Source organism: Aspergillus lentulus (assembly GCF_001445615.1).
Source record: "Aspergillus lentulus DNA, contig: Alt09, strain: IFM 54703, whole genome shotgun sequence".
NCBI lineage: Eukaryota > Fungi > Ascomycota > Eurotiomycetes > Eurotiales > Aspergillaceae > Aspergillus > Aspergillus lentulus.
Genome location: NW_028322117.1, coordinates 2,905,171 through 2,929,337, shown reverse-complemented (window position 1 = coordinate 2,929,337; position 24,167 = coordinate 2,905,171). Strand labels below are relative to the sequence as shown.

Below are 24,167 nucleotides of genomic sequence, written 5' to 3'. Positions count from 1 at the left end.
AGCGTTTTGACCCTCTTCTCCCTAAAAACAATTCATCCGCTTGTAGTAAGCTCCATCTCTCTATATAGCTCAGCTTCCCTCCCGCTCATCCCCACCTAAAATTCCCTTCTCAGTTGTAACTTGTAACTCTTCAACGTGTACCCCTTTTCCATCATGGTTGCGTCGGACATTCCCCCACTCCAATTTACTTCTATTGAAGATATCCAGGAGCGCGTATCGAGACTGCGCAAGTCGTTTCTAGAGCACAAGACGCGCGATGTCGAATTTCGTTTGAAGCAGCTTCGCAAGCTCTACTGGGCGTGAGTGAATCATCCACTCTTTCATTTGTGCATTTTTGGACTTCTTTCTAATGAATCATGCCTTTCTTTTCCAGCATCAAGGACCATGAGGAGCAGATCGTCGAGGCCTTGGCCCAGGATCTGGGCAGGCCACGTTTCGAGTCCGAAGTCTCCGAGACCTTATGGATGGAGAATGACATCGTCTTTGTGAGCCGGAATCTTCACAAGTGGGTTAAGGATGAAAAGGCCGAGGATATCGACTTCAACTACAAATTTATGAACCCTAAGATCCGTAAAGACCCGCTGGGTTGTGTTCTGGTTATTGGGTATGAGCTAGCCATTCACAACTTGCCGGAATATAAACTAACGTTCGGTGATTCGAGTGTAGTGCATTCAACTTCCCCTTTCAGTTGACTCTTGGACCGGTCATTGGGGCTATTGCTGCTGGTAATACTGTGGTAATCAAGCCTAGTGAGAATGCCCCCAAGAGCGCCGCCGTCATGCAGCAGATTGTGGAGGCCTCCCTCGACCCCTCATGCTACACAGTGGTTCAAGGTGGACCGACGGAGGTCCAGGCCTTGCTTGCCGAACGATGGGACAAGATTTTCTTTACCGGAGGCGCGAACGTCGGTCGTATCATCGCCAAAGCAGCCGCTCCTCATCTGACTCCCGTTGTGCTGGAATTGGGAGGCATTAACCCCGCCATCATCACCAAGAATGCCAACCCTCGACTGGTCGCGCGCCGTATGCTGTGGGGTAAAACGTTGAATGCGGGCCAGATTTGCACGTCCCAGAACTACCTCCTGGTAGACAGAGCCATCTTGCCCGCCGTGGTTGAGGAGTTCAAGAAGGCCTACAAGGAATTCTACCCTCAGGGCGCTAAAGCATCGCCCGATTACTCTCGCATCATCAACGAGGGTGCGTTTCGTAAACTCAAGTCCATGATCGATAACTCCAAGGGAAAGATCCTCATGGGAGGAACCATGGACGAGAACGAAAGGTTCATCGAACCAACCCTTGTCCAGGTGGATTCACCCGACGACTCTCTCATCATCCAGGAGAGCTTTGGCCCATTGATGCCCATCCTTCCCGTCGACAATCTCGAGGAGGCCGTAAACATTGCCAACAGCGTCCAGAGCACTCCCCTGGGTGTATACCCCTTCGGTAACAAGGCTGATACCGACAAGAGTAAGTCCGCCACAATTTTCCCTTGGCAACCATCCTTGCCACAGGACCAACCCGACTGACGTGATATACAGTCCTTTCCATGACTCGCTCGGGCGGAGCTGCCGTCAACGATGCCGCCCTGCACATCCCCACGCTTCCCTTCGGTGGTGTCGGTGAGAGCGGCAACGGCGCCTACAGAGGAAAAGCCAGTTTCGACGTCTTCGTGCACCGCCGCCCCATCACCACCAGCCCCGGCTGGCTCGAGGCGATCCTCTCCATCCGGTACCCCCCGTATGCCGGCAAACTGAGCAAGTTCAAGGTCGCCAGTACCTTGGTGCCCGATTTCGATCGCGATGGCAATAAGCTCCGGTTCGGCTGGCTGCGCACCATCCTCACTCTCGGCGGAGGAACCGCAAAGGCTGGTGCCGGCAGGGCAGCAGTTGTTGCAGCCGGTGAGTAATGTCTCCTTATCTTGTCTCCCTACAACCCTTTCCGCCGCCTGTGAAGTATATCGTTGTTCCCGACTTCTCACTTCTCCGCGTTACTCGGCAGACCGAGAGTGAACTCTCCCCCGCTTCGCCCTTCACACCTTCAAAAAGCTCTCGAGGGGTCTTCCTCATCTCGTTCACTCGCTCTACTACATTTCCTTGTCTCATATTGTGTTTCTGCTTTTGTTCAGTTCTTGGCCCCTTGAATGATTTCTGGATACCCGGCGGCTTGGAGATACCCTTACATTCGACATCTACGGATAATGATCTAATCATCTAATACCTATAATCTTTATTCAATACATTTACTTACGTCTCTGAATATCTAGTGGCCTACATTGTGCTGCAAATCCTCGAACGTCGATCATCGAAACTCTAAGAAGGTGTGGTGGATCTGTCATTTCTTCTTTTCTCGTTGCAAATCGCTACTCGATACGGCATTTTTGTCACCTTCTCTCATATGTATTGTCATACATAATTGGTCCACGATATAGCCTGAATCTGACCGGCAATCCTGGATGTGCGCATGTCATAATGTCATGAGATGTACCGTTATCATCGCGAGTCCTCAAATCCCAAATTTATCTTCGTAGCTGGACTCTGCAAACTCTGTATACTGCAAAGTAAGGACGTATCATGGCTCATCTCATGCATGTCTAGATGGTGATAGCTTCTGTCCAGGTAGCACGATGAAACTGTGCTTAGCATCTCGCTTCTATGCCCTTCCTGCTGACACACAGATACTTCACGCCCTTGTATGGCTTCACGCCTTCTCCCAGGCCTCGACTGCGCCGTGGGTCGATATTCAAACTGTCGACTCTGAGCCCTGACGGTAGCCAACCTTTGACAGAGAATGAGACTGAGGCAGAGTTCGGCATAAGGCTGGCGTTTAGCTGTGTCTTGGTTTTACGAGGTGGTATATAAAATAAGGAGGAAGAGGACTGGGAGGTGGATGGTGCAGGAGCGGGTGCGGCTGGCGATGACGACGATTCAGGTGCAGGGCTCTGAGGCTTAGAGGTATTGGGGGAGGTCTGCGGTACACTGTCTTGATCGGAGGCGACGAGCGCGCTGGCGGCGGCGGATTTGGATGATTTCTTGGTCTTTGTTGTCTTCGTTGTCTTCTTCTTTTTCTTCGTTTTCCGTTTCGTTGTACCTGTTGCGGCTTCCTCCGCGACCTGGTAAGACGCTGCTGTTGAGGCGTCGTAGTACCCTTGTAAGAGATTTGCGTCTGCGTCAGCCCCCTCGTTGTCTTCTTCGAGCTCGTCGTCCACATTCTGGTGCCCGACGACCGTGCAGCGAAGTGTCGCTGTGCCGGAAACGGTTCCGGAGTCTTTGGTAGGTATGCGCCACTCCAGTGTATCGTTGCCGGGCGCGAATATCGCTTCCCCGCGACTTGCTTGCATATCGGTGATATTTCGAACCGTCTTGGGTATTGGTACTGTAACCACGACCTCTTCTAGGACGGGCGCTGAGGAGTTCCCGCCTCCTCCAAGGAACGAGGGAGTAGAAGTGCCCGATCCGCCCCGCCCTGCTCCGGGGCGGTTGAAAGCTGAGTATCCTGGAAAGCTTGTGTTTAAGATCAATCGGACCTCAAACTCCGATCCCGTCGGTCCGAGTGATTTGCGTACTTCGACAATGGCAGGTAAGAACACCTTCTCCATATGCGTGGGAGGTTGGTCGATACTAGGATCAATAGGAAGCAGATCCACCTCATAACCCGCAAGAATAAATCGGCCATCGGGAGGCACAAAGCTGAGTTCGCCAGGTCGCTCCCTCCATCGAGCTAGTCGGACACAGGGATGGAATACCGGCAGGTCTATCTTCTTCCCCACAGCCTGGGGACCGCTGGGAGTGGTTAAAGTAAGGAGCAAATCGGGTATCCCGGATATTTTCGCCGTGAACGCGATGGTTCCTGATACCAGCGCAGACAGAAGTCGTCCAGATGGAGCAATCGTGACTGAGAGTGATTCAATAATGTCGACGTATAACTCATTCGACGTGTGCCGCACACCGGCCTTTCTCCAAGGAATCGCAGGGCCCTGAGCGACATTTGCAGATGATAATGGGTTCTTCAGAGGGTTGGGAGGCCCTAGTATAGGTGTGGACGACCTGTGCGCAGTGTAACCCGGTCAGTAAGGGACTTCATATTTTGACAGAGCCGCATCACAAGTCCGACTTGCAAGAGCAACAACCCCATACTCACCCCGGTAGTCCAACACCTCCTAACAACTTCCCCATCCATCCAGGCATCTCCACAACTTCCTGCAGCGCATTTGGCTCCGTATTGCATACGATGCCCGCATCGCACATTTCGTGGAGCAATTGTGCAACCACATCGTAGTTCGCCTGAAGCTTGGAAGAGAGTAATGGAGCCCCGACAAACTCCTCAAGCACATCAACAACTCGGTGCAAGAACTCCAGCGCAAGAAGCGGCTCGGTATCAACTTCGGAAAGGGCCAAAAACAGCAAATTTGACTGTACGATAGAAAAGACCGTCACCGGGGGCGAGATATTTGGAATGTAGAGGAGTGACGGACGCGGGGGTGAGTGGGCGAGATAGAGAGGGAGGATAGCTGCCGCGGAGGGCGGACGGGAGCGATATACATGCTCCACGAGCGGGTTGCTTGAGAGCTCAGACAGTCAGCACTCATGGAATCGAACCTTGGGGGAAACATTAACGGCGGCGCCTACTTGTGCTCATCATAGATGTAGAGCGCATCGACCTCGCCGCTCATCATGCCGGTGTGTAGTGTGTCTCAATCAGTGGGGGAAGCATTAGCGGAGATCAGATACATCCGCTGGTTGACGACATCCAGAAAGTCACTGTGTTTCTGCCGCCGAATCCCGCCTCCTGGTATTTTTACAATGCGTTGGGACTCGGGAGGAAGCTCCTCGAGGCAATCAAAGTTTATGTCCTCCCAGGTTGCTGATTAACTTCAGGGGCGGTTTTTGAAGAAATCCGTATCTGAATCCCATCCTGTTCCGAGACTGTTTGACCTACCTTCGCACACTGATAAGGACCGAGTTAGAAATGGCGCCGTCGGAAAGTCAGAGCGCTTGGGATGCTCAATCAAAAGACGCAAAGCGTATGCTAGCAGAAGACAAGTACGATGATTGCCTCTCCTGCCGAATAACAGGTACGTTCCTCTCGTCCTTTCTTTACTCTCGTGTATAGAGGGCGGCTTGCTCACTTGGAAAAACATAGGTTCGGCCGCGTTCATTGGCCTTGGAGTATACAGTTACTACACGGGAATGAATAATCTACGAAAGCAAGAACAAACAATCATGCGGAGTGCGACGAAATACAAGATGGGATCTCGGAAATTGGGCATTGCAACTATATCTGCAACATTAGTAGGCATGGGAATATGGAGGGCTTTGAATTAATCACCGGCAGCAAAGCTTTGGGTATGTGACGAGCTCATAATGTACATTATTGAATATCGATGGTATACTATATGTCCTGGGAAGAAGGAAGACAAAGGATTCCTGGTGCGCATGCAGACCAAAATTCAAAATATATACGATTGAAGGTTCACAACAACTGCCTCACTGGGTATCGCCATATCTGATATCCTCTATAGGTTGAAATGCATGAAACAAACAAAAGCACGAAAAGGATTTTGGAAAGTGTGATAATGTGAAAGAAGGTAAGAATAGAATGATGATAATGAAATGCACAAAGAAAAGAGCACCAGAAATCACAAGTAATACTCCCACAAATGCACCGAAAATCCAAAGTATCAATCAACCGCTGCGTGACTATAAGAATAAAATTCGTCCCATCGTCGACAATTATATTCTCTAGGCGAAGCGGCCGCGTTTGCCACCTCCAAACATGTCTTTGTTGTTTCCCATACCGGACAGGTCAAAAAAGTCGGGAAAAGTGAGCTTCCGCTTCGATCCTATTCCAACAGATGAGTCGCGGGGAGAGTTTCGAGGATTCGGTCGCGATAGGTTGGTTTGGCGGTTTTGCTGTCGAGAGTTTCGGGGCAAGACGGAGACGCTGACGGGGGAACCATCCTGAGAAGATGCTGTAGAGCTATCTGAGGCTTGCATGTCGACGTCGTGTTCCTGGTATTGAGGGAAAGATGGTCCTGCCGTAAAGGTGAAGATAGCATGCCTATCAAAGCCGTTGATATCGTTGGCTGAGGGGGTAGAAAGCGCGGGTGGCTGCTGCTCCGGGGGGGCGGGCTCGTCCCGCTGAGACAATCCGGGTTTCTGAGGCGATTCTAACTTCGTTGACTGCCGGACAGCTTCTGACTCAGATTGCTCCTTACGGGCTGTGACCTGCGGAGTATTTCTGGTCTTCTCAAGATCTCCACGCTCGTCATCGTCGCTAGGTGTACCAAGTCCGTCACTCCGCTCAGTCGCCCACTGCCGTACTCTCCACCCTTCCCCATCGCCGAGGCCAAGGTTTTCTTTGTCTAGAAACTGAAGAAGATCTTCAATCGCTTCTTGATAGCCTGCTTGTCTCGCCTGGGCTTGTTCCAGTACAGCATTCTTGTAAAGGTTTGTAACGGACAGTGCAGCAGCTTTGAACGATTGTAGGAGCTGTTCGGGAGGCTGCGGGCGAGGCGTTGAGCTCGGTAAAGATGTGTTCAAGGATCTCATGGAGTCCATGATTGTGATAACTGCGACAAAAGCCGCCCTGATGGAAGGTTGAAGACGGTAGTCGCTTCGGTGCCACAAGGAGGGGTGAGGTGAACCGTGCTCCGTCAACAAAGGCCAATCAAGTCACGATGATGTAGCCAGGAAAAAGGGTAAAAAAGTCTTTGTCAGGCACTGAAGCCAATGACTGACAAGGACGTAGATAGGGAAAAGAAAAGGGAAAGGAGAAAGAAAGGCGATGTAGAAGCGCGGATTCCAGCAGGTGATTGATGGACTGCAGCGATGCTCCTGTGCAGGTGATCTTTCTTTTCTTTGCTTTGTCCCGGTAACGTGATCCACCGCGGGGAAACTTCTATTCCGCGCCAAGGTGACTCAGCACTGAGTCATCAACGGCTGCGCGCTTCATCCAATCAGCGCGTCTCGTCGCCGCGCTGCTCCGATGAAATGCAAGTCCATTTGCCATCCCAGCGCGACTGGCGACATTCTATCGTTCTTCAGTATCCAACTTCCTCTCCTGTCCTTGTCCCTTGAGGCTTAACGATTCGGCCGCCATAACCATCATACAAAGTTGCAGGACAGTCCAGCTATCATCAGCTCTATCTATTCAAGTTCTTCTTCTGGCTTTTGTCGTTCTCTCGAAGCAGTCTCGAGTCGTGTTTCGCGTCATAAGAGACACTTGCGCTCAGTGCGCGGAGAACCAAAATGGCTCCTTCGCAAGTCCTCAACTCCGATACACCCTCGCAGGCGGACACTCCAATGACGGATGCAAACGAAGACGCTGTCACGTCAGTACCCATTGATAATGTAGACTCGCAAATGACGGTAAGTCTGAATTCGAGCTTCCTGCGCCTCTGGCGCTTCACTTCCATCTGTCAAATCATGCTAATCATTCTCCCTCTACAGGGCTATCAAGATACTCCAGACTACACGGTAACTGTGCCTAAACTCATTGATATCGGCAATTCTGACTCTCTAACGACTGCAAATCAGGACTCCGACACAAACCCTAACACAACGGCAAGCAGCGTTGCTGGTGATGCCGCTCCCATTGATGGCCGGAGAAGGAGATCTGAGGCTTTCCAAATGAGGAAGAGCATATTTGGCAAGAAGCATGGGCGATTGGACGAGTCAAAGGTGGGTTTTATTTGTCCAGCCTCATTGAGTCGGTACAGGTACTTACGTTTGGCTTTGCGCATCATAGGAAGACGACTCTATCCGAAGATTTCGTTATCTCCTTGGGCTCACCGATTTGTTCCGCCACTTCATCGAAACCAACCCCAACCCCCGAATCAAGGAGATCATGGCGGAGATTGACCGACAGAACGCTGAAGAAGACGCCAAGGCTAAGAAGAAGGGATCTTCACGAACAGGGGGCGCAGGAAATGATAGACGTCGCCGAACCGAACAGGAGGAAGATGCTGAACTGCTAAAAGACGAGAAAACTGGTGCCGGAACTGCTACGGTCTTCCGGGAATCCCCTCCCTTTATTCACGGCGAGATGCGCGATTACCAGGTTGCAGGATTGAATTGGCTGGTCTCCTTACATGAGAACGGCATTTCTGGTATACTGGCTGATGAAATGGGTCTGGGTAAGACATTACAGACCATCTCCTTCCTTGGGTACTTGCGACATGTCTGCGATATCACTGGACCTCATCTTGTCGCGGTGCCCAAGTCCACCCTTGATAACTGGAAGCGTGAATTTCACAAATGGACACCAGAAGTTAATGTCCTGGTGCTCCAAGGTGACAAGGAGGAACGTCATAAACTCATCAATGAGCGACTTCTTGACGAAGATTTCGACGTTTGCATCACCAGCTACGAGATGGTTCTCAGAGAGAAGGCGCACCTTAAGAAATTTGCTTGGGAGTATATCATCATCGACGAGGCGCATCGGATCAAGAACGAGGAATCGTCACTAGCCCAGATCATTCGTGTATTCAATTCGCGCAATCGGTTGTTGATCACCGGTACACCCCTTCAGAACAATCTCCATGAGCTTTGGGCTCTTCTGAACTTCCTATTACCGGATGTGTTCGGCGACTCGGAAGCTTTCGATCAATGGTTCTCCAGTCAGGATGCCGATCAAGATACCGTTGTACAGCAGTTACACCGCGTTCTGCGGCCCTTCCTTCTCCGTCGTGTGAAGAGTGACGTTGAAAAAAGCTTGCTGCCAAAGAAAGAAGTCAACCTCTATGTGCCTATGTCGGAAATGCAGGTCAAGTGGTATCAGAAGATCCTCGAGAAAGATATTGATGCGGTCAATGGCGCTGCTGGGAAACGCGAATCAAAAACGCGTTTGTTGAATATCGTCATGCAACTGCGCAAATGTTGCAACCATCCGTATCTTTTTGAGGGCGCCGAACCCGGTCCTCCTTATACGACTGACGAGCATCTCGTGTATAATTCCGGCAAAATGGTCATTTTGGACAAGCTCCTTGCACGCATGCAGAAGCAAGGAAGTCGAGTTCTCATCTTCTCACAGATGAGTCGTGTGCTCGATATTCTGGAAGACTACTGTGTTTTTAGAGAGTACAAATACTGCCGGATAGACGGTACAACGGCGCATGAAGATCGAATTGCCGCCATCGACGACTACAATAAGCCGGGTTCAGATAAATTCATCTTCCTGCTTACAACAAGAGCAGGAGGGCTGGGTATCAACTTGACGACTGCGGATATTGTCGTTCTTTACGATAGTGATTGGAATCCTCAGGCTGATCTGCAAGCGATGGACCGTGCCCATCGTATCGGTCAGACCAAGCAAGTTGTGGTGTTTAGATTCGTTACAGAAAATGCTATTGAGGAGAAGGTCCTGGAGCGAGCCGCGCAGAAACTGCGCTTGGATCAACTTGTCATTCAACAAGGCCGTGCTCAGCAACAAGTCAAGAACGCAGCCTCCAAAGATGAGCTGCTTGGCATGATCCAGCATGGAGCCGCAAACGTTTTCAACACGAAAGGTGCAGCTGGCACCTTATCTAATGACAAGCAGTTATCTGATGATGATATCGATGCTATCTTGCGCAAGGGTGAGGAGCGGACTGCTGAACTCAACAAGAAGTACGAGAAATTGGGTATCGATGATCTGCAGAAATTCAGCTCTGAGAGCGCATACGAATGGAACGGCCAGGATTTCACAGAAAAGAAGAAGGATATCGGCATTAACTGGATCAACCCAGCAAAGCGGGAGCGAAAGGAGCAGTTTTACTCCATCGACAAATACTACCGTCAGGCGCTGGCCACCGGCGGAAGGACAGCGGAGACAAAGCCTAAGGTTCCACGCGCGCCGAAGCAGATATCCATCCATGATTGGCAATTCTTTCCCCCGGGTCTCCAAGAACTTCAAGAGAAGGAAACAGCTTACTTCCACAAAGAAATTGGGTACAAGGCACAGCTTCCTGAGGGACCTGAAGAGGAGCTCAGTGAGCGAGAAGCTGAGCGTGACCTGGAGCAGCAAGAAATTGACAATGCCGTGCCATTGACAGAGGAGGAACAGGCGGAAAAGGCCCGGATGTCCGAAGAGGGTTTCGCGACATGGAATCGCCGAGACTTCCAGCAGTTCATCAACGGGTCCGCTAAGTTCGGCCGTACTGATTATGAAGGGATCGCTACCGAAGTGGACAGCAAAGATGCAGCCGAAGTGGAAGAATACGCTAAAGTCTTCTGGAAGCGATACACCGAAATTCAAGACTACCCCAAGTATATCCGTATTATTGAGCAGGGTGAAGAGAAGCTCCGGAAAATGAGCCATCAACGCAAGATGCTTCGCAAAAAAATGGAAATGTACCGCGTTCCTCTGCAGCAGCTCAAGATCAACTACACAGTGTCTACCACCAACAAGAAGGTTTACACAGAAGAAGAAGACAGATTCCTTCTTGTGATGCTGGACAAGTATGGAGTCGACGGCGAGGGCCTCTACGAGAAGATACGCGATGAGATTCGCGAGTCTCCCCTTTTCCGTTTCGATTGGTTCTTCCTCAGCCGGACACCAGTGGAGATTGGCCGTCGCTGCACTACACTATTGAATACTGTCGCTAAAGAGTTTGAGGTTGGAGTGAATGGCGAGGCCGGCAAGGGCCGGGGACGCGATCGTGAAGAAGAGGATGAAGAGAACGAGGAAGTCGGCGCACCAGCCAAGAAGAAGAGCAAAAACGGCGCAGTGGTAAGTTAACTCGCTTTGCCTACAGGCGCGCATGACTATCGACTAATACAGATGCAGAACAAACAGGTCAAGGCCGTCAAAAGTGGCAGCAAAGCAAATTCCGCGTCAACCTCACGAGCAGCCAGTGTTTCATCGACTACTGCATCCAAGTCCAAGAGCAAGAAAAAGTAGTTCAGTCGTTTCCTCCATTCTCGCTCCGATCAACAAAATCTTTATGACTATCCTGTACCTTATATTGAAGATTATTTGGCCATGGGATGGGTTGGTATTTTCTCGAGTGTTTGGTATGGCGTTGGCAATAGATGTCACCGATGAGTCGTGGTTCATGAGATGTCCTACTTTCATGCGCAAAATGAATTGTACAACAGGTACCTTTGCGGATCGGTAGGACTCGGTATTCAAAAGGCACCAGATGTAGTAATTTCCTGACAAGACACTCATTCAAACCATGGTAGTCGGCCTACTTTCTACGGCATTGTGTCATTGAGTAGTCCCACATGACACTGCATTTGGAGAATAAAGATGTTCATACTCCAGGGTATTGTACAAGCTATATACACATAATGGTTGTTAATTCCCGTCTATTCCCTGATCATTTATTCACAGTCTTCTTTGGCGGCCCGTCGGTGATCAAGACGGGGATTCGTAGAAACTGTTCCATCAAAATCGCCGCAGCAACACTTACGTTGAGGCTGTCAACTCTGGCGGGATCCTTCTCATATCCCCACTCAGTCGCGTTTCTCGCCCCGGGAATGCTGACAATCGAATCTGCGTGGGACTTGATATGGCCACTCAACCCAGACCCTTCACTGCCCAGCATGATGACGCTAGGTGCTTGCGTGACCGCGTTCCTCGTGAGGTCGATATCGCCGGTTGTGTCAGGATAACTAGAGCCTGGTACCGGTGCATCGGCTGCGAAAAAGCGCCATCCGTTGGCTTTGGATTGCTGGATAAAGTCCACTTCGTTGCTGACTTTGATAAGTGGCATGTTTTCCGCGGCTCCGGCGGATGCTTTGATCGTTATCGGGGAGAGGGGCGCACAGTTTCGGCCAGCGAAGACGATGGCGTCAATTCCCAGATAATAGGCAGAGCGGATGATGCCGCCGAGATTGCCAGTATCGGTGATCCCGTCAAGGAGAAGGACGACCGGATATCTGCTGTTGCCTGGAAGGTGGCGGACAGGGATGCGATTGTTCGTGCTGTTCACCGTCGCTTCCTCCTTTGACTGGGGTGCTAGAACCACGCGGAACTCATCCGCGCCCAGGGTCGGAGTGGCGCAGAGACTCTTCACGGGCAGTTGTGGCAGAGGGGATGCGTCAAGTATACAGCCATTGTGGGGTCGGCCAGAACTCATCTGATCAAACAGCCGGTCCCATCCTGCATATGCCATTTTCACCTTGATGTTTTTGGAGAGGGCGAGCTTGCGTAGCATAGATCGTGTGGGACCAAGTTCCTCGTTGTCTCCCTGATATATGTACAACTTGTACAGCTGGCGTCTGCCGCTGCGCAGCGCCGCCTCTACGGCGCTGGTTCCGTAGATGAATTCAGACGCAGGAGTGGTGTACGGGACAGAATCAGGAACCAACACATGTTTCTTCTTCTGCTCGGGTTCCCCTTCTGTGAAACGTCTCTCGCCCCTTTTCAGCCTGGATCGTTCTTGAAGATCCCTCTCCTTCCTGTGTTCTTTGATGGTCTTGGCCCGTTCGTCGGCTTGTATTCTAGGTCGCTTTGGCTCCGGTAGGTTTGCACCTCGTTTCGATCTGAGCTCGCGTAATCTACCCGTCTTAATGAACTCGTCCTCGTCGAAAGCTCTTATGCCGACATCTCTGCGACTGTCCGATCGACCAACGTGCCTCCTGCTAGGGCTTTGGTCTGCGCCACCTGTGAAGCTCTTCTGCGGTTGGTTCCTGCCTTCCACCGACTGAGTCTTGCGGATACCGCGACCAATGGCCGAATTCAAGGACGCATTGCGAATGGAACGCAGTGGGATTGAAGAAGCTCTCGATGAGCAAGTCCCGAGGGCTCTCAAGGGTGCATTCAAGAACATTTCAAGTGCAAGATAGAGTCAGGCAATATACTGCCTTTCGATTATGAAGACTTAGTAGCACATAGTCAGTGAAGAAGAAAATGAGGAAACTGTGTTCAAACTCTGTACTTCTCGATCTTCCTGTCTTGAATTCTTTTTTCCCCAGAAATCAGAAACTGATAAGATAAGCGCATCATCATTGTTCCGGAACAATTTCGCGTTGCCTTCCGACGCGTCAGTTATGAAGACCAATTCATTCATGGGCGTCCTAATATTACGCTTTTAAGCATGTCAAAGACATTACTATCTGCGGTCAAATATGTCACTGACCTTGCATAGCGCTTTCTCATTCACTTTCGCCTTCTCAATCGTATTATGTAGTTGTTCACTTCTTTTCGTGTCTACTTAGTTCTTTTCCGTACTCTTCACTTCACTCGTCGCCGAGTACTTCGTGTGTTGTGGAGCTTCCCTTTTGAATATAATGGAGCTATATTACGGAACGGCGTTTCCTTCTAAAGGAGACGATGAGAATGAGGATCTTGTCGCGGATTTGCTAGTTAAATTCAATGGCTCGCATACGACGCACACTCAACGGGAAAGAACTCAATCTACACTTCAACAAATGCCCCAGCCAGGGCCTCAGCAAGCGTCTCAACAGGAGCAGCGCCTCTCGCCGGATCCGATGCCTCGTGAAATGCGACTTGCTGCAGTTGAAATACCTCCGATCGCCAACCCAGAGGAGTATGAATTTCTTCCTGGTCATTTTGCGGTCCGCTCTGTGATCAGTGAAATATCACATCCTTTAAACGAGCCTTCGTACCGCGTGCGGTTACGAAGTGGTGAATCGGACATAGTGAGACTCAGTTGACATATCTCTCACTGTGCTTGAGCTGATCATTCAATCTTCATCTATATAGGTCACCTTCTCTCACCTTCAGACACTTGAGAACGGTCCCGAGGCCCTACTCCACTTCCAGAACACTGATTACCACTCGTCATCTCCCACAACTTCTCACATAACGCTTCACTCCTCAGATAAGGAAGATGTTGAATCCGGAACCCGAGGTCGGCGATCTCGACGCACAAAGAAAGCTAGCTTCACGGATTTCTTTGGTCCCCTCAGCAGCGACGAAGACGAGCCTGTGAGGGATGCTTCGAGTGATGATATCATCTCTTCGTCTGCTATCACCTCAAGAACTCGCCGCCTCAGGAGACGTGTCCACAACCGGGTGTCCCGCCGATCAAGACAATCAAGTTCAGAGAGCGAGAACGCTGAACCTAGAGGCGAGCGCTTCTCAACTCGTCAGCGGAAGACCTTGCGGCGGAATCTGCGCGAGAGGATGGAAGATGATATCTCTGAGAAAGAAGACTCTTCAAGAGAAAAGAGATTTGTTGGAGCCAAGGAGACTTTCCAAAAGATTCCTTCAGAAGATGCGTTCCGCCTTCGCCATAATGGCATCTGCGAGGTTTGTGGACTCGAAGGCGATGATGGCACTAGAGGTCTTCTTGTTTTCTGTCAGGGCTGTACTAGTGCCTATCACCAAACCTGCTTAGGCCCCAGATCGAATCGTGATCATCTGGTCACCAAAGTTGCTGATGAACAGTTTGTTCTCCAATGCCGTCGCTGCATAGGAGTCTCCCATGCAAAGGACCCCATATCACCCCATCAAGGCTGTTGTATGAAATGTAACGATCAAGGCAAGATGTCGAAGCCTCTCCGCGAGCGCCTGACACCGAAGCAAGAACAGCAGATTCGCCAGGACAATGATGGGAAAGATCCGATTACCCCCGTGGACATGACTACTGTCAACAATGTGGACAATGTGCTATTCCGATGTACAGCCTGCCACAGAGCCTTTCACTTTGAACACCTACCTCCAGTTTCCGATACGGCTGATAATCCTGCAACGGCCCGCTTTGAAGAATACTCCTATACCTGGAAGTGCCACGATTGCTCATCTGTCCCCGGCGAGATCGGTGCTTTAGTTGCATGGCGACCAGCAGACACCACAAACCATGTCGCTGGGTACACTGCGGACGGGGTGAAGGAAGTGGATAAGGAATATCTCATCAAATGGAAGGGGCATTCCTACCACCATACGTCATGGATGCCCGGCAGCTGGGTCTGGGGTATTGTTAGTCCTGCTATGCGAAGAGCTTTCTTCAGGTCAGAGAAAAATTTCCAGCCCCATATGACCATAGAGGAAGCGATCCCTGAAGATTTCCTGCGCGTTGACATTGTCTTCCAAGTGTACTATTCTGAAGAAGTGGAAGAGCGAACCCTTGAGTCAGACCTTGAGAGGATTCGCAAGGTGACCAGGGCTTACGTGAAATTCAAAGGCTTGCCGTATGAGGAAGCAGAATGGGACTCCCCTCCTGATCCTAGCCAAACTGAACGATGGAATGATTTTAAGGCTGCCTATGAGGACTGGGTTAGACGTGATTACATCCATATGCCAGAGCCAAAGGCACTTCAGAAGCACCTTGTTCACATTCGGAAGCAAAATTTCAAGTCTCAGATTGTCAGAGACGCTCAGCCTGACACGGTGACCGGGGGGCAGCTAATGGACTACCAGAAAGATGGGGTGAATTGGCTATACTACATGTGGTTTAAGCAACAAAATGCCATCCTTGCGGACGAAATGGGACTAGGAAAGACTATTCAAGTTATTGCCTTTTTCGCGACTCTCATCCAGTACCACAAGTGCTGGCCCTTTCTTGTTGTTGTGCCGAACTCAACCTGTCCAAATTGGCGCAAGGAGATCAAGTCATGGGTTCCCTCCATCCGCGTCGTCACATATTATGGTTCAGCATTCGCCCGCAAGTTGGCCCAGGAGCACGAGATGTTTTCTCAGGGCGAACCAGATCTTCGATGTCATGTTGTAGTCACATCCTATGAGACTATGATTGATGACGCATCTCGACGAGTTCTCATGAAGATACCGTGGGCAGGTCTGGTAGTCGACGAAGGGCAGCGTTTGAAGAACGACAAGAGCCAGATATATGAATCTCTATCGCGATTCAAGTTCCCCTTTAAGCTACTCCTCACAGGTACACCACTCCAGAACAACACGCGGGAGCTCTTCAATTTACTTCAGTTCTGTGATCCCACCAAGGACGCTGCAAAATTAGATGAAGAGTACGGCACACTCTCAAAAGAGAACATTCCTGAACTACACAACATGATTCGACCATTCTTCCTGCGACGTACAAAAGCACAAGTGCTCACCTTTCTTCCTCCCATGGCTCAAATCATTGTGCCTGTGTCCATGTCTGTTGTTCAGAAGAAGCTGTACAAGTCTATTTTGGCGAAGAATCCGCAGTTGATAAAGGCAATTTTTCAGAGGAACAGTAACTCTGAAGGCGTTAAGCAGGCAGATCGCCATAATCTGAACAATATCCTGATGCAGCTTCGAAAGTGCCTATGCCATCCTTTTGTCTACAGTGAAGCAATCGAGGAGCGCACTGCTAATGCTGCTGCATCGCATAAGCACCTGGTTGAGGCATCAGGAAAGCTCAAGCTGCTTGAGATTATGCTTCCTAAGCTTAAGCAGCGAGGCCACAGAGTTTTGATCTTCAGCCAGTTCCTCGATAATCTAGATATTGTTGAAGATTTTCTGGACGGTCTCGGCCTTTTGCATCGCCGACTGGACGGACGAATGACTTCGTTGGAGAAGCAGAAACGTATTGATGAATACAATGCTGATAACTCACCATATTTTGCATTCCTTCTTTCCACCAGGTCCGGTGGTGTGGGTATTAATCTCGCCACGGCAGACACTGTTATCATCATGGATCCAGACTTCAATCCTCATCAGGACATGCAGGCACTTTCTCGCGCTCACCGCATCGGTCAGAAGAATAAGGTGCTTGTCTTCCAGCTTATGACTCGTGGAAGTGTCGAAGAGAAAATTATGCAGATTGGGAAGAAGAAGATGGTCCTCGACCATGTCCTCATTGACCGGATGGTCGCGGAGGAGGACGATGGGCGGGACTTGGAATCTATATTGCGTCACGGAGCCCAAGCACTGTTTAATGATGATGACTCGGGAGACGTTCATTACAATTCTGAATCCGTTGATAAGCTCCTGGATCGTAGTCAGGAAGAGCAAGCGAAGACGCCTGACGAAAGTGCGCCGGAGTCACAATTCAGCTTCGCCAGGATCTGGGCAAATGACAACCAAAATCTGGAAGGCAAACTTCAGGACACTGAAGATAAAGGTGAAGATCCCGCAATCAGCAATACGCTATGGGAGAAGATTCTGCAGGAGCGTGAGCAAGCGGCGGCAGAAGAGGCCAGGAGAAAGGCAGAGATGCTAGGCCGTGGCAAACGAAAGCGAGCAGCAGTAGACTACGGAAAAGACACGACGGACGCGTCGCCTGTGAAGGTTCGCCGCGAGGCCGACGATGACGTTGAATACAAGGCGGACGAGGTCATAGAATCTGAATCAGACCATGACCCTGAGATGGATTCTTACGAGATGGACTGGTCCTCCAAGAAATCCAAAGGTAACGCAGTTTCCAGCCTGAGCCCTAATCCCTCGGTACTAACCACGCGTACAGTCCGTCCCTTCAAACGTATCGCTGCCGAAGAGGACGGAGTCCCTGCATACGGTGCTACAGGCATGGACGGCAATGTGGAGGCGCGTCACCCGCCCTGCTTTGTCTGTGCCAAGCATCATCCGGCGGGCTCTTGCCCCTTGAAGCAGGTCGGCGTTGAACATTGTGGTCTATGCGGGCTTGCGCATTATGGGTTTGCACGTACTTGTCCCCACCTTCGGTCTGAGACACAAGTGGCAAGGATGTTAGACGCTCTGAAGCACAGCACTGAGGATCGCGAGCTTATTGAGAAAGCCAAGAAATACCTGCAAGGGATTCGCGGCTCCCTTGCACAGCGTCGAAGGAAATTAGCCAGTAGGGCTACAGCAAGCCAGGCCAGTAATGGAGTTCCTGGTACAACCAACACCGATTCTACTGGGTCGCCCGTTATTGATCTGACCGGTTACCCGGCTGGCCATGGGACAATGTCCTTCGGGCCGAGTCAACCCGGACAAAGATTTTCAACATGAGAGATAGTCTGCATGTGTTTTTGCACTCTTTGACTTTCTACGATATAGGAATGACCTTGAATGTGGAACTTGCATAGGGGCGGCGGCATCAATGGCGTACATTGGGATCGGAATGGAATCTTTTCTACAACTTTCATACCATGATGTACTTTAGTTTACACACTCTAGATCAGAATGAGAACGTCGGTTCGGAAACTATCATGCAAGTCTTGAGCCTGGTAAAGTAAGCTGGCGGATTCCACAGGTCCAACATAAGAAGTCCTTAGTAGTCATATGGTACAGCCTCATATCCCGACAATCAGCCTCATCCATAGGATCCGCCATTCAAGACAATCACGATGCTGAAATAAGACAATACAAAAAGAATTAGGCCGTTCTCTACCCTTCCAGAAAACCGTTGGCCTGTTCAGAGGAGGCTCAGGGAAGGGCCAAAAAAAGCAAAGAAGGCAAGTGGGCGAGCAAACTGCAGCCATCCGTTAAGCTGTTGTACCGATGCCAACACCATATGGTCTAGGATGGAGGCAAACAGGCCATTATTTTTTTAGACTACGCTTGAAGCTTTTTTCTTCTTGTTCTTTTGATTCTTTGAAACTTACAGAAAAGTGGTTCCCTTTCTTCCTCTCGTTCTTTTATTGTTGTTCGTCATCTTTTCTAGAAGCTTAGTCGATGTAGTCTTTCTGGTCTTGTATCCAGACTTTGGGATAGCTTCATCCCATCCGCCTATATACTCTTATTTACTTTTCCTGGAGGCTGATTATTCCTCTTAGACGTTTTCTTGAAGCCGCTATATACGCTGCCTGTCATTGATTTAGTAGATTCATCCATATTGTGATCACAACACATAGAAGGTAGTGTGCTGCTCCAGCCTCTGCCCTGTTCAGCAGTGAATGTCCAGCTCGCTTCACATCGCACACAAAACATCAAAATACCTCGCGAGTATTCACTCAGCGATAGACGCAAGAAATACCCTGGCTGACCTCCTCTCACGTCCCTCTTTCTCTCTCTCAACACCCACCATCTCAAAGCTTTTTCATCATTCAACTCCACAGCGACACTTACCTTGTTATATCCTCTTAAGCGACCCCAAGACCACATCTTTGATAACCTCTCAGCTCTTCTGAGTTGCAGGTCTTCTGAGTGTCAAAGTCAAGCTCAGGAGGGTGAATCACGACGTCATGTCCTCCCCTCTGCGTCCTCAGTTTTTCTGCGCCAGACCTAACGGTACCCTTGTTCCTCTTATTGCTGTTGACGAGCTTCCTATCCACGTCAATATTCGTTCGGCCCCACGCGTTCTTTCTCCGGGTGATACCCAGGGCATGACAAGCCTTGGTACCGTGGGCCCTCGTTGCTCGTTCTATGTTGTGGAGAGTGCTCTTCCTTTCTCTCGTTTCCAGTTTCCAGTGGATGCCCCCAACGTCCCCGGCCAGCGTGCTAGGGAGTATGGCAACCAAGGCCAAGGTCCCGCACCCAGATACATGCCGGATGAAAACGGTGTTGCTCCCCAGCAGCGTCTGGGTATTCAGTCTCTGTATCCGCAGAGCAACGGTCAGAACTGGGTGATGCCTACTCCACCTCCTAATCATGGCTGGATTGTGCCTGCTAATGTGGGTACTGCTCCTAATGCTGGTGCTGTTGCGGGCCACACTGCGGGAAACGGTGGTGGAACCCCCAGACTGGTGAGTCGTCGTCAGTTTAAGACATGGAGCAAGACGAAACTGATAATGGCATAGGGCAGTCATCAGAAAAAGGAATACTGCTCTTATTGGATCCGTCACGGCGAGTGCGACTATCAGCAGCAAGGTATGGTCCAATCCATGACCACAGGCAATCGACAGGTTAGGGGTAACAATCATGTAGGCTGTCTATTTAAGCATGAGATGCCCACCGATCGCTCCATGCTCGAGAAGCTTGGTCTGCGCGATATTCCCCGTTGGTACCGTGACAAGTACAACGTCCCAAGCCTTTTGTCTGGTGGAGGCAACCAGACCCGTGAGTCGCGTGCCCTGGCTGGCTTGCTTGATGACGCTGCTTCCGACCGCGGTGCTGCGAGGGGCTCTCGTCTGGCAATCGGTGCAACTGCTGAGCATTCTGATACTGAAAGAAGCACTAAGGGCAAGGGCGCTGTCTCCATGCACCAGCCGGCTCCCCTTGCGCTTCCAGGCCGCCCCAATTTCAGCAATGTCAGCTCGCCTAGGGGTTCTGCTCACCATCACGGTTCCAAGCAGGCCCAGGGTGTACAGCTTCAGACTTCGAGCTCACACGTCCGCAATCAGGGTGGCCAAGTTCATGCTTCTGCTCCCCAGAATCGTGGTGCCAATCCGCACAATAAGAAGATCGACCTGCTCTCCTTCGATCCCCTTCCTGACTACGCGTCCGCCGATCTGAGTCGTTCTGGTCAACAGATTATCTCTGATCCCAAAGAGCCTGCCAAGCGTGACGAGTTCTTGCGTGGTCTGCGTGATATGTTCGCAGCTACCACGGTGCCTGGAAAGACCAACACGGTGTCGGCCGACACGGACGTCTTCGCAAGTCAGCCTCGCACTAAACGTGTGCAACCCAAGTCTCGTCGCTTGTTCCAGGACCGTCCTGCCGCTCCTAATCCTGCTCCCAATGGTGGTACGGAGACCACTGCCGCCGATTCCAACCTGATTCGCCAGCAGAGTGTTCGCCTCTACAACCTTGCTGCTGAGGCTGTCAAGGACTTCGACGATGACGAAGACGATGACTTCTTTGTGCCCCCCAAGACCGGTGTCGGCGTCGTGCAGGGAACTCCCAGGTCCTCCGAGTCTCCCCGCCACCGCCGCTCATCCTCGACCGAGTCTTGCCTCTCGTGCTCTGAGCCCAGCCCTACTGCCTACCTCAACAGCCGCGCCAGAAATGACGAGGACGACGACGGACGCCTCAGGCCACTCCTCCCACCTATCGGCATGTTCACTCATAAGAACCCTACCGTTCTCAAACGTCCCGCCGTCACCTCCCCCGACGACATTTCCGGCATGGGCGGAGGACGTGCCAAGTAATCCCATATATGGGAGAATCTTTGCCCGGTTCGTGTCAGTCACGAATGTCTTGCAGTCGGTTTTCACCCCGCGCGTGGCAGCAATCGGACCGCGGCCACTCTTCTCTTTTTAGTCACTTTCCCCCTACAATGACACGCCAAGCTTGTCTGGTTGGCTCGTACAATATTCCCTCACTCGCCCATGGTTAAATATACCCACCACTCGATGGCGGAGGGCAACATGGAGGAATGGAGGTAATTCAAGTTGACAGCGTCTGCATGGATACTGATCGTGGACATTCATTCGTCGACGGTCTGACATCTTTCCATCCTCACACTTCCGATTCCTGATCTTTTCCTTGTTGTCTCTCTCTCTTGATTTCGTTGGGTGGCTTTGAGTCTTCAACCGATTATTTTAATTACGAACAGAGGAAGGATATGAGGTTGAACTGCTAGTTTGGAGGTTGTGAACAAAACCATTGCGAGGTTGATGAGTTAAAGTCGGCTTCGACTTGGACCACGCCGGATTTTGTTCTCGTGACTTTTGAACTGGGGCGGATCTCTCGTCGTCCTTTGGTGTCTCTTGTCTGTTATAACAACGGTTGAGGGGTATGGATCTATATCTTTAAATAAAAATCACAAAAAAAAGGGGCGGCCTTAATGGCACATGATGGTTGATTGCATTTGACTTGTTGGAAGCTTTTCTCTGATTTCTCTTTCGTGGTACAGGCATGAAGCAGAAACGTAGTATACTTACATCCCAGTATAAAAGATGGGAAAAGCTCATGAAGTAGAATATTGTACAATAGTGTAAGTGATAGTCTATACGACCGTTTGACATGTGCGCCCGCCCTTGATATTTTCGAACTCAAAATCAACGCAAAGAAGACATTCATCGAATACATGAACCAGACAAGTTCAATACACCACCGCAATCGAGGGTTTAGCGTACTCTCTTCTTCATGCCCTTGGCTCCAACCTTGACAGCAACCTTCTCCCGCTCCTCGGCGGCTCTGGCGCTCAAGGCAGGGTTCAAGGAAGGCAGTGAAAGAGTGGCCTGTGCAACGATGGCGTTCCCATCCACGACTGCCCGCCGTGTTTGCTCGCTGAGCTGTCTCTCTCTCCGTGTGGCCTCGAGTTGCTTCCTCCGCTGCTCTGTCATCGTCCACTCCTCAGGGAAACGCAGCTGAGTCTTGGGCTTGTGGTGGCGGAGGTCGAGCGGGATGTCTGCGAAGGAGTCGCCTTCCTTCGCCTCTTTGATCAGGGTGTTGACAATGTCACCCAGGTATCGCTTGTTCTGGGCGCGAGTTGTGAATTTCTCGCAGGACATGCGTACAATGTCTGTATCGGGGTTGTAGCGGGTTCCCACGAGTTTAAGGAAGGTCTGGCGCTGTTCCTCTGAGAGATATTTGGGGACAAGATCCTTGCTGGCCAATTCGACGACCACCTTGGCCTCGGCTGGATGCTGTTCACCCATATACGTGGTGTAGCGGAAGCGAAGGATGTGAGTTTCGGGAGGAAGGGTGAAAGGTTTGGCGAGTTCTAGGGATTGGAGGCCAGATTAGCATTGAACCATAGTCGCTTAGAAATGTCGGAACTTACTGCTCAGTAAAGGCATATCCCAAGCCGCGATGCGAGCATATTCACGAATCTCGCGGTGCAATTCGACCTCCGCGTGCGCCATGGAGGTGATCTCGTCGTCGTGGAAATCGTCGTCTGCGTCCTCCACAAGACCGAATTCATCGTCTTCTTCCTCCGCCCAGAAGCCCCGGGATTTGTCCGGTACATCCTCAAATCGCAACCCTACTTCCTTCTCTATGTCTCTCACACTCTTCTCGATCTCCGCAAATTTGGCCGCTCGCACTTGCGGGTCGTTGAATTCTTCGATCATCCGACGTTGCTCCGCGTCAAAAGCCTCCCGTTCCTCCGGGGATAGCATATCATACATTGACCGCTCTTCCTTGCTGAGGAGATTCGGCGAGTACTCCGGCACGTCAGGCAATTCATCCTCCGGCGAAGGTTCTTTGGTAATTGGCGGATCTTCCGGCATGAATTTGAAGGGTGTGACAGAGAAGGGGCGGGATTGAATAGCAGCAGGACCTCTCCGAGCGACCGAAAAGGCCGTACGGCCCAGATATCTTGCGACAAAGGCCATTGCGGGCGAAGATTGGCCGTGGGGGGTTGTCGAATTCCTCCTGGGATTTGCATGTCGGAGATGTTTTCTGCGGATGAACTTCGCATGGTAACGCTAAGCCTAAACGGGATAAGCGCATTCACTGCTGCCATCATATCAATACATCACTGCAAAGTACTGCAACAACCATTCATCATCTCCTTTGTCTGACCTTGATGTTGGTCGATAACGGACGTGCATATTTATTCAAAGGGCATATCTAGCTTAGGAGCTGAAATGCTCCTGCGGCCCTGTCATAGCATCGATCAAATTCCCTGTCAAACGGAGTTCCTGGGGACTTAGTTTGCGGTCATGTCAGCGAAGCTCGCGACCAAAGTATGCTTTGTGACAGTCGGCGCAACTGCCTCTTTTGAAGAGCTTGTACGCGCTGCGCTGGATCCCTCATTTGTGACGGCCCTGGAGAAAAATGGCTACTCGCATTTACTGGTACAATACGGCAAAAATGCGGCGATTTATGATAATTTCCTCAAGCAGTATCCACCTGAGCGCAGGCCCTGGCGCAGAATAGATATCGGTGGTTTCTCCTTCCACGAGCATGGGTTGGGTGGAGAGTTTGCATTGGCTCAGGCAGACATAAGTAAAGGACGAAGTGGTGGGTTGGTTATCAGTCACGCAGGTTTGGATCATCTTTCTTGGCCGTTACCCAGCACTGGCATCCTCTGATATCTGACATGGAATGCTTGTTAGGATCCGGCACTATTCTCGAGGTGTTGCGGATGGGCATTCCCCTCGTTGTCGTGCCCAATCCTTCTCTTCAGGATAACCATCAAGAGGAACTAGCGCGCCAGTTACAGAAACAAGGATACGTGGTTGCTAGTCACTATCAGTACGTTTCAGGTTCTGCTATATGTGCATCAGGCTTTGCTAATTACCCTGCAGAAATCTTTGCCAAGCACTGCATCAGGCTGAACAACTACGAGCTCGCATGTTAAGGTGGCCGCCTGTTCGTGGCCCTGGCCAGAAAAGCCAGCCGACACTGGAGCAAGTAATGTCTGATGAGATGGGATTTGTGGATTGAATACCATCAACTCCCTTATGAATGATGATTTATGCTACCTCTTGGCTACTTTCATATGAACTGCGAACAATCGCGTCGCCGCTACTCCTTCATCTGCGGTGCTTCCAACTGCTGGAATTGCTCCAAGCTTGACCTCAGGATATCTGGTCCAAGCTT

At 50.7% G+C, this 24,167-nt stretch overlaps 8 protein-coding genes across 8 annotated transcripts; 4 read left to right on the top strand and 4 right to left on the bottom strand.

The window, feature by feature from the left end:
- Window positions 1-153: 153 nt before the first annotated feature.
- Window positions 154-1,905, top strand: ALT_5777 (hexadecenal dehydrogenase; the record flags this gene model as incomplete). Its single annotated transcript, XM_033554444.2, has 4 exons — window positions 154-299; window positions 374-604; window positions 667-1,466; window positions 1,538-1,905. 4 exons carry the CDS (start codon window positions 154-156, stop codon window positions 1,903-1,905), a joined length of 1,545 nt encoding a protein of 514 aa, XP_033410335.2.
- A 729-nt stretch (window positions 1,906-2,634) lies between these two features.
- Window positions 2,635-4,671, bottom strand: ALT_5776 (putative AP-3 adaptor complex subunit mu; the record flags this gene model as incomplete). Its single annotated transcript, XM_033554445.2, has 3 exons — window positions 2,635-4,042; window positions 4,137-4,556; window positions 4,625-4,671. 3 exons carry the CDS (start codon window positions 4,669-4,671, stop codon window positions 2,635-2,637), a joined length of 1,875 nt encoding a protein of 624 aa, XP_033410336.2.
- Window positions 4,672-5,737: 1,066 nt separating this feature from the next.
- On the bottom strand, window positions 5,738-6,556 carry ALT_5775 (uncharacterized protein; the record flags this gene model as incomplete). The annotated part of the gene is made up of 1 exon (XM_033554447.1): window positions 5,738-6,556. The coding sequence occupies one exon, from the start codon at window positions 6,554-6,556 to the stop codon at window positions 5,738-5,740; it is 819 nt and encodes a 272-aa protein (XP_033410338.1).
- A 690-nt stretch (window positions 6,557-7,246) lies between these two features.
- On the top strand, window positions 7,247-10,877 carry ALT_5774 (ISWI chromatin-remodeling complex ATPase ISW2; the record flags this gene model as incomplete). The annotated part of the gene is made up of 5 exons (XM_033554448.2): window positions 7,247-7,366; window positions 7,448-7,474; window positions 7,535-7,678; window positions 7,746-10,706; window positions 10,764-10,877. 5 exons carry the CDS (start codon window positions 7,247-7,249, stop codon window positions 10,875-10,877), a joined length of 3,366 nt encoding a protein of 1,121 aa, XP_033410339.2.
- A 421-nt stretch (window positions 10,878-11,298) lies between these two features.
- Window positions 11,299-12,753, bottom strand: ALT_5773 (RNA methyltransferase, TrmH family; the record flags this gene model as incomplete). The annotated part of the gene is made up of 1 exon (XM_033554449.2): window positions 11,299-12,753. The coding sequence occupies one exon, from the start codon at window positions 12,751-12,753 to the stop codon at window positions 11,299-11,301; it is 1,455 nt and encodes a 484-aa protein (XP_033410340.2).
- A 601-nt stretch (window positions 12,754-13,354) lies between these two features.
- On the top strand, window positions 13,355-20,821 carry ALT_5772 (chromatin remodeling factor mit1; the record flags this gene model as incomplete). The annotated part of the gene is made up of 6 exons (XM_033554450.2): window positions 13,355-13,585; window positions 13,650-17,241; window positions 17,296-17,772; window positions 18,930-19,477; window positions 19,532-19,601; window positions 19,659-20,821. The coding sequence occupies 6 exons, from the start codon at window positions 13,355-13,357 to the stop codon at window positions 20,819-20,821; spliced, it is 6,081 nt and encodes a 2,026-aa protein (XP_033410341.2).
- Window positions 20,822-21,742: 921 nt separating this feature from the next.
- Window positions 21,743-22,954, bottom strand: ALT_5771 (mitochondrial 37S ribosomal protein mS35; the record flags this gene model as incomplete). The annotated part of the gene is made up of 2 exons (XM_033554452.2): window positions 21,743-22,341; window positions 22,402-22,954. 2 exons carry the CDS (start codon window positions 22,952-22,954, stop codon window positions 21,743-21,745), a joined length of 1,152 nt encoding a protein of 383 aa, XP_033410343.2.
- Window positions 22,955-23,284: 330 nt separating this feature from the next.
- Window positions 23,285-24,011, top strand: alg13 (N-acetylglucosaminyldiphosphodolichol N-acetylglucosaminyltransferase catalytic subunit ALG13; the record flags this gene model as incomplete). Its single annotated transcript, XM_089599961.1, has 3 exons — window positions 23,285-23,585; window positions 23,681-23,819; window positions 23,873-24,011. The coding sequence occupies 3 exons, from the start codon at window positions 23,285-23,287 to the stop codon at window positions 24,009-24,011; spliced, it is 579 nt and encodes a 192-aa protein (XP_089455838.1).
- Between the last annotated feature and the right edge of the window lie 156 nt (window positions 24,012-24,167).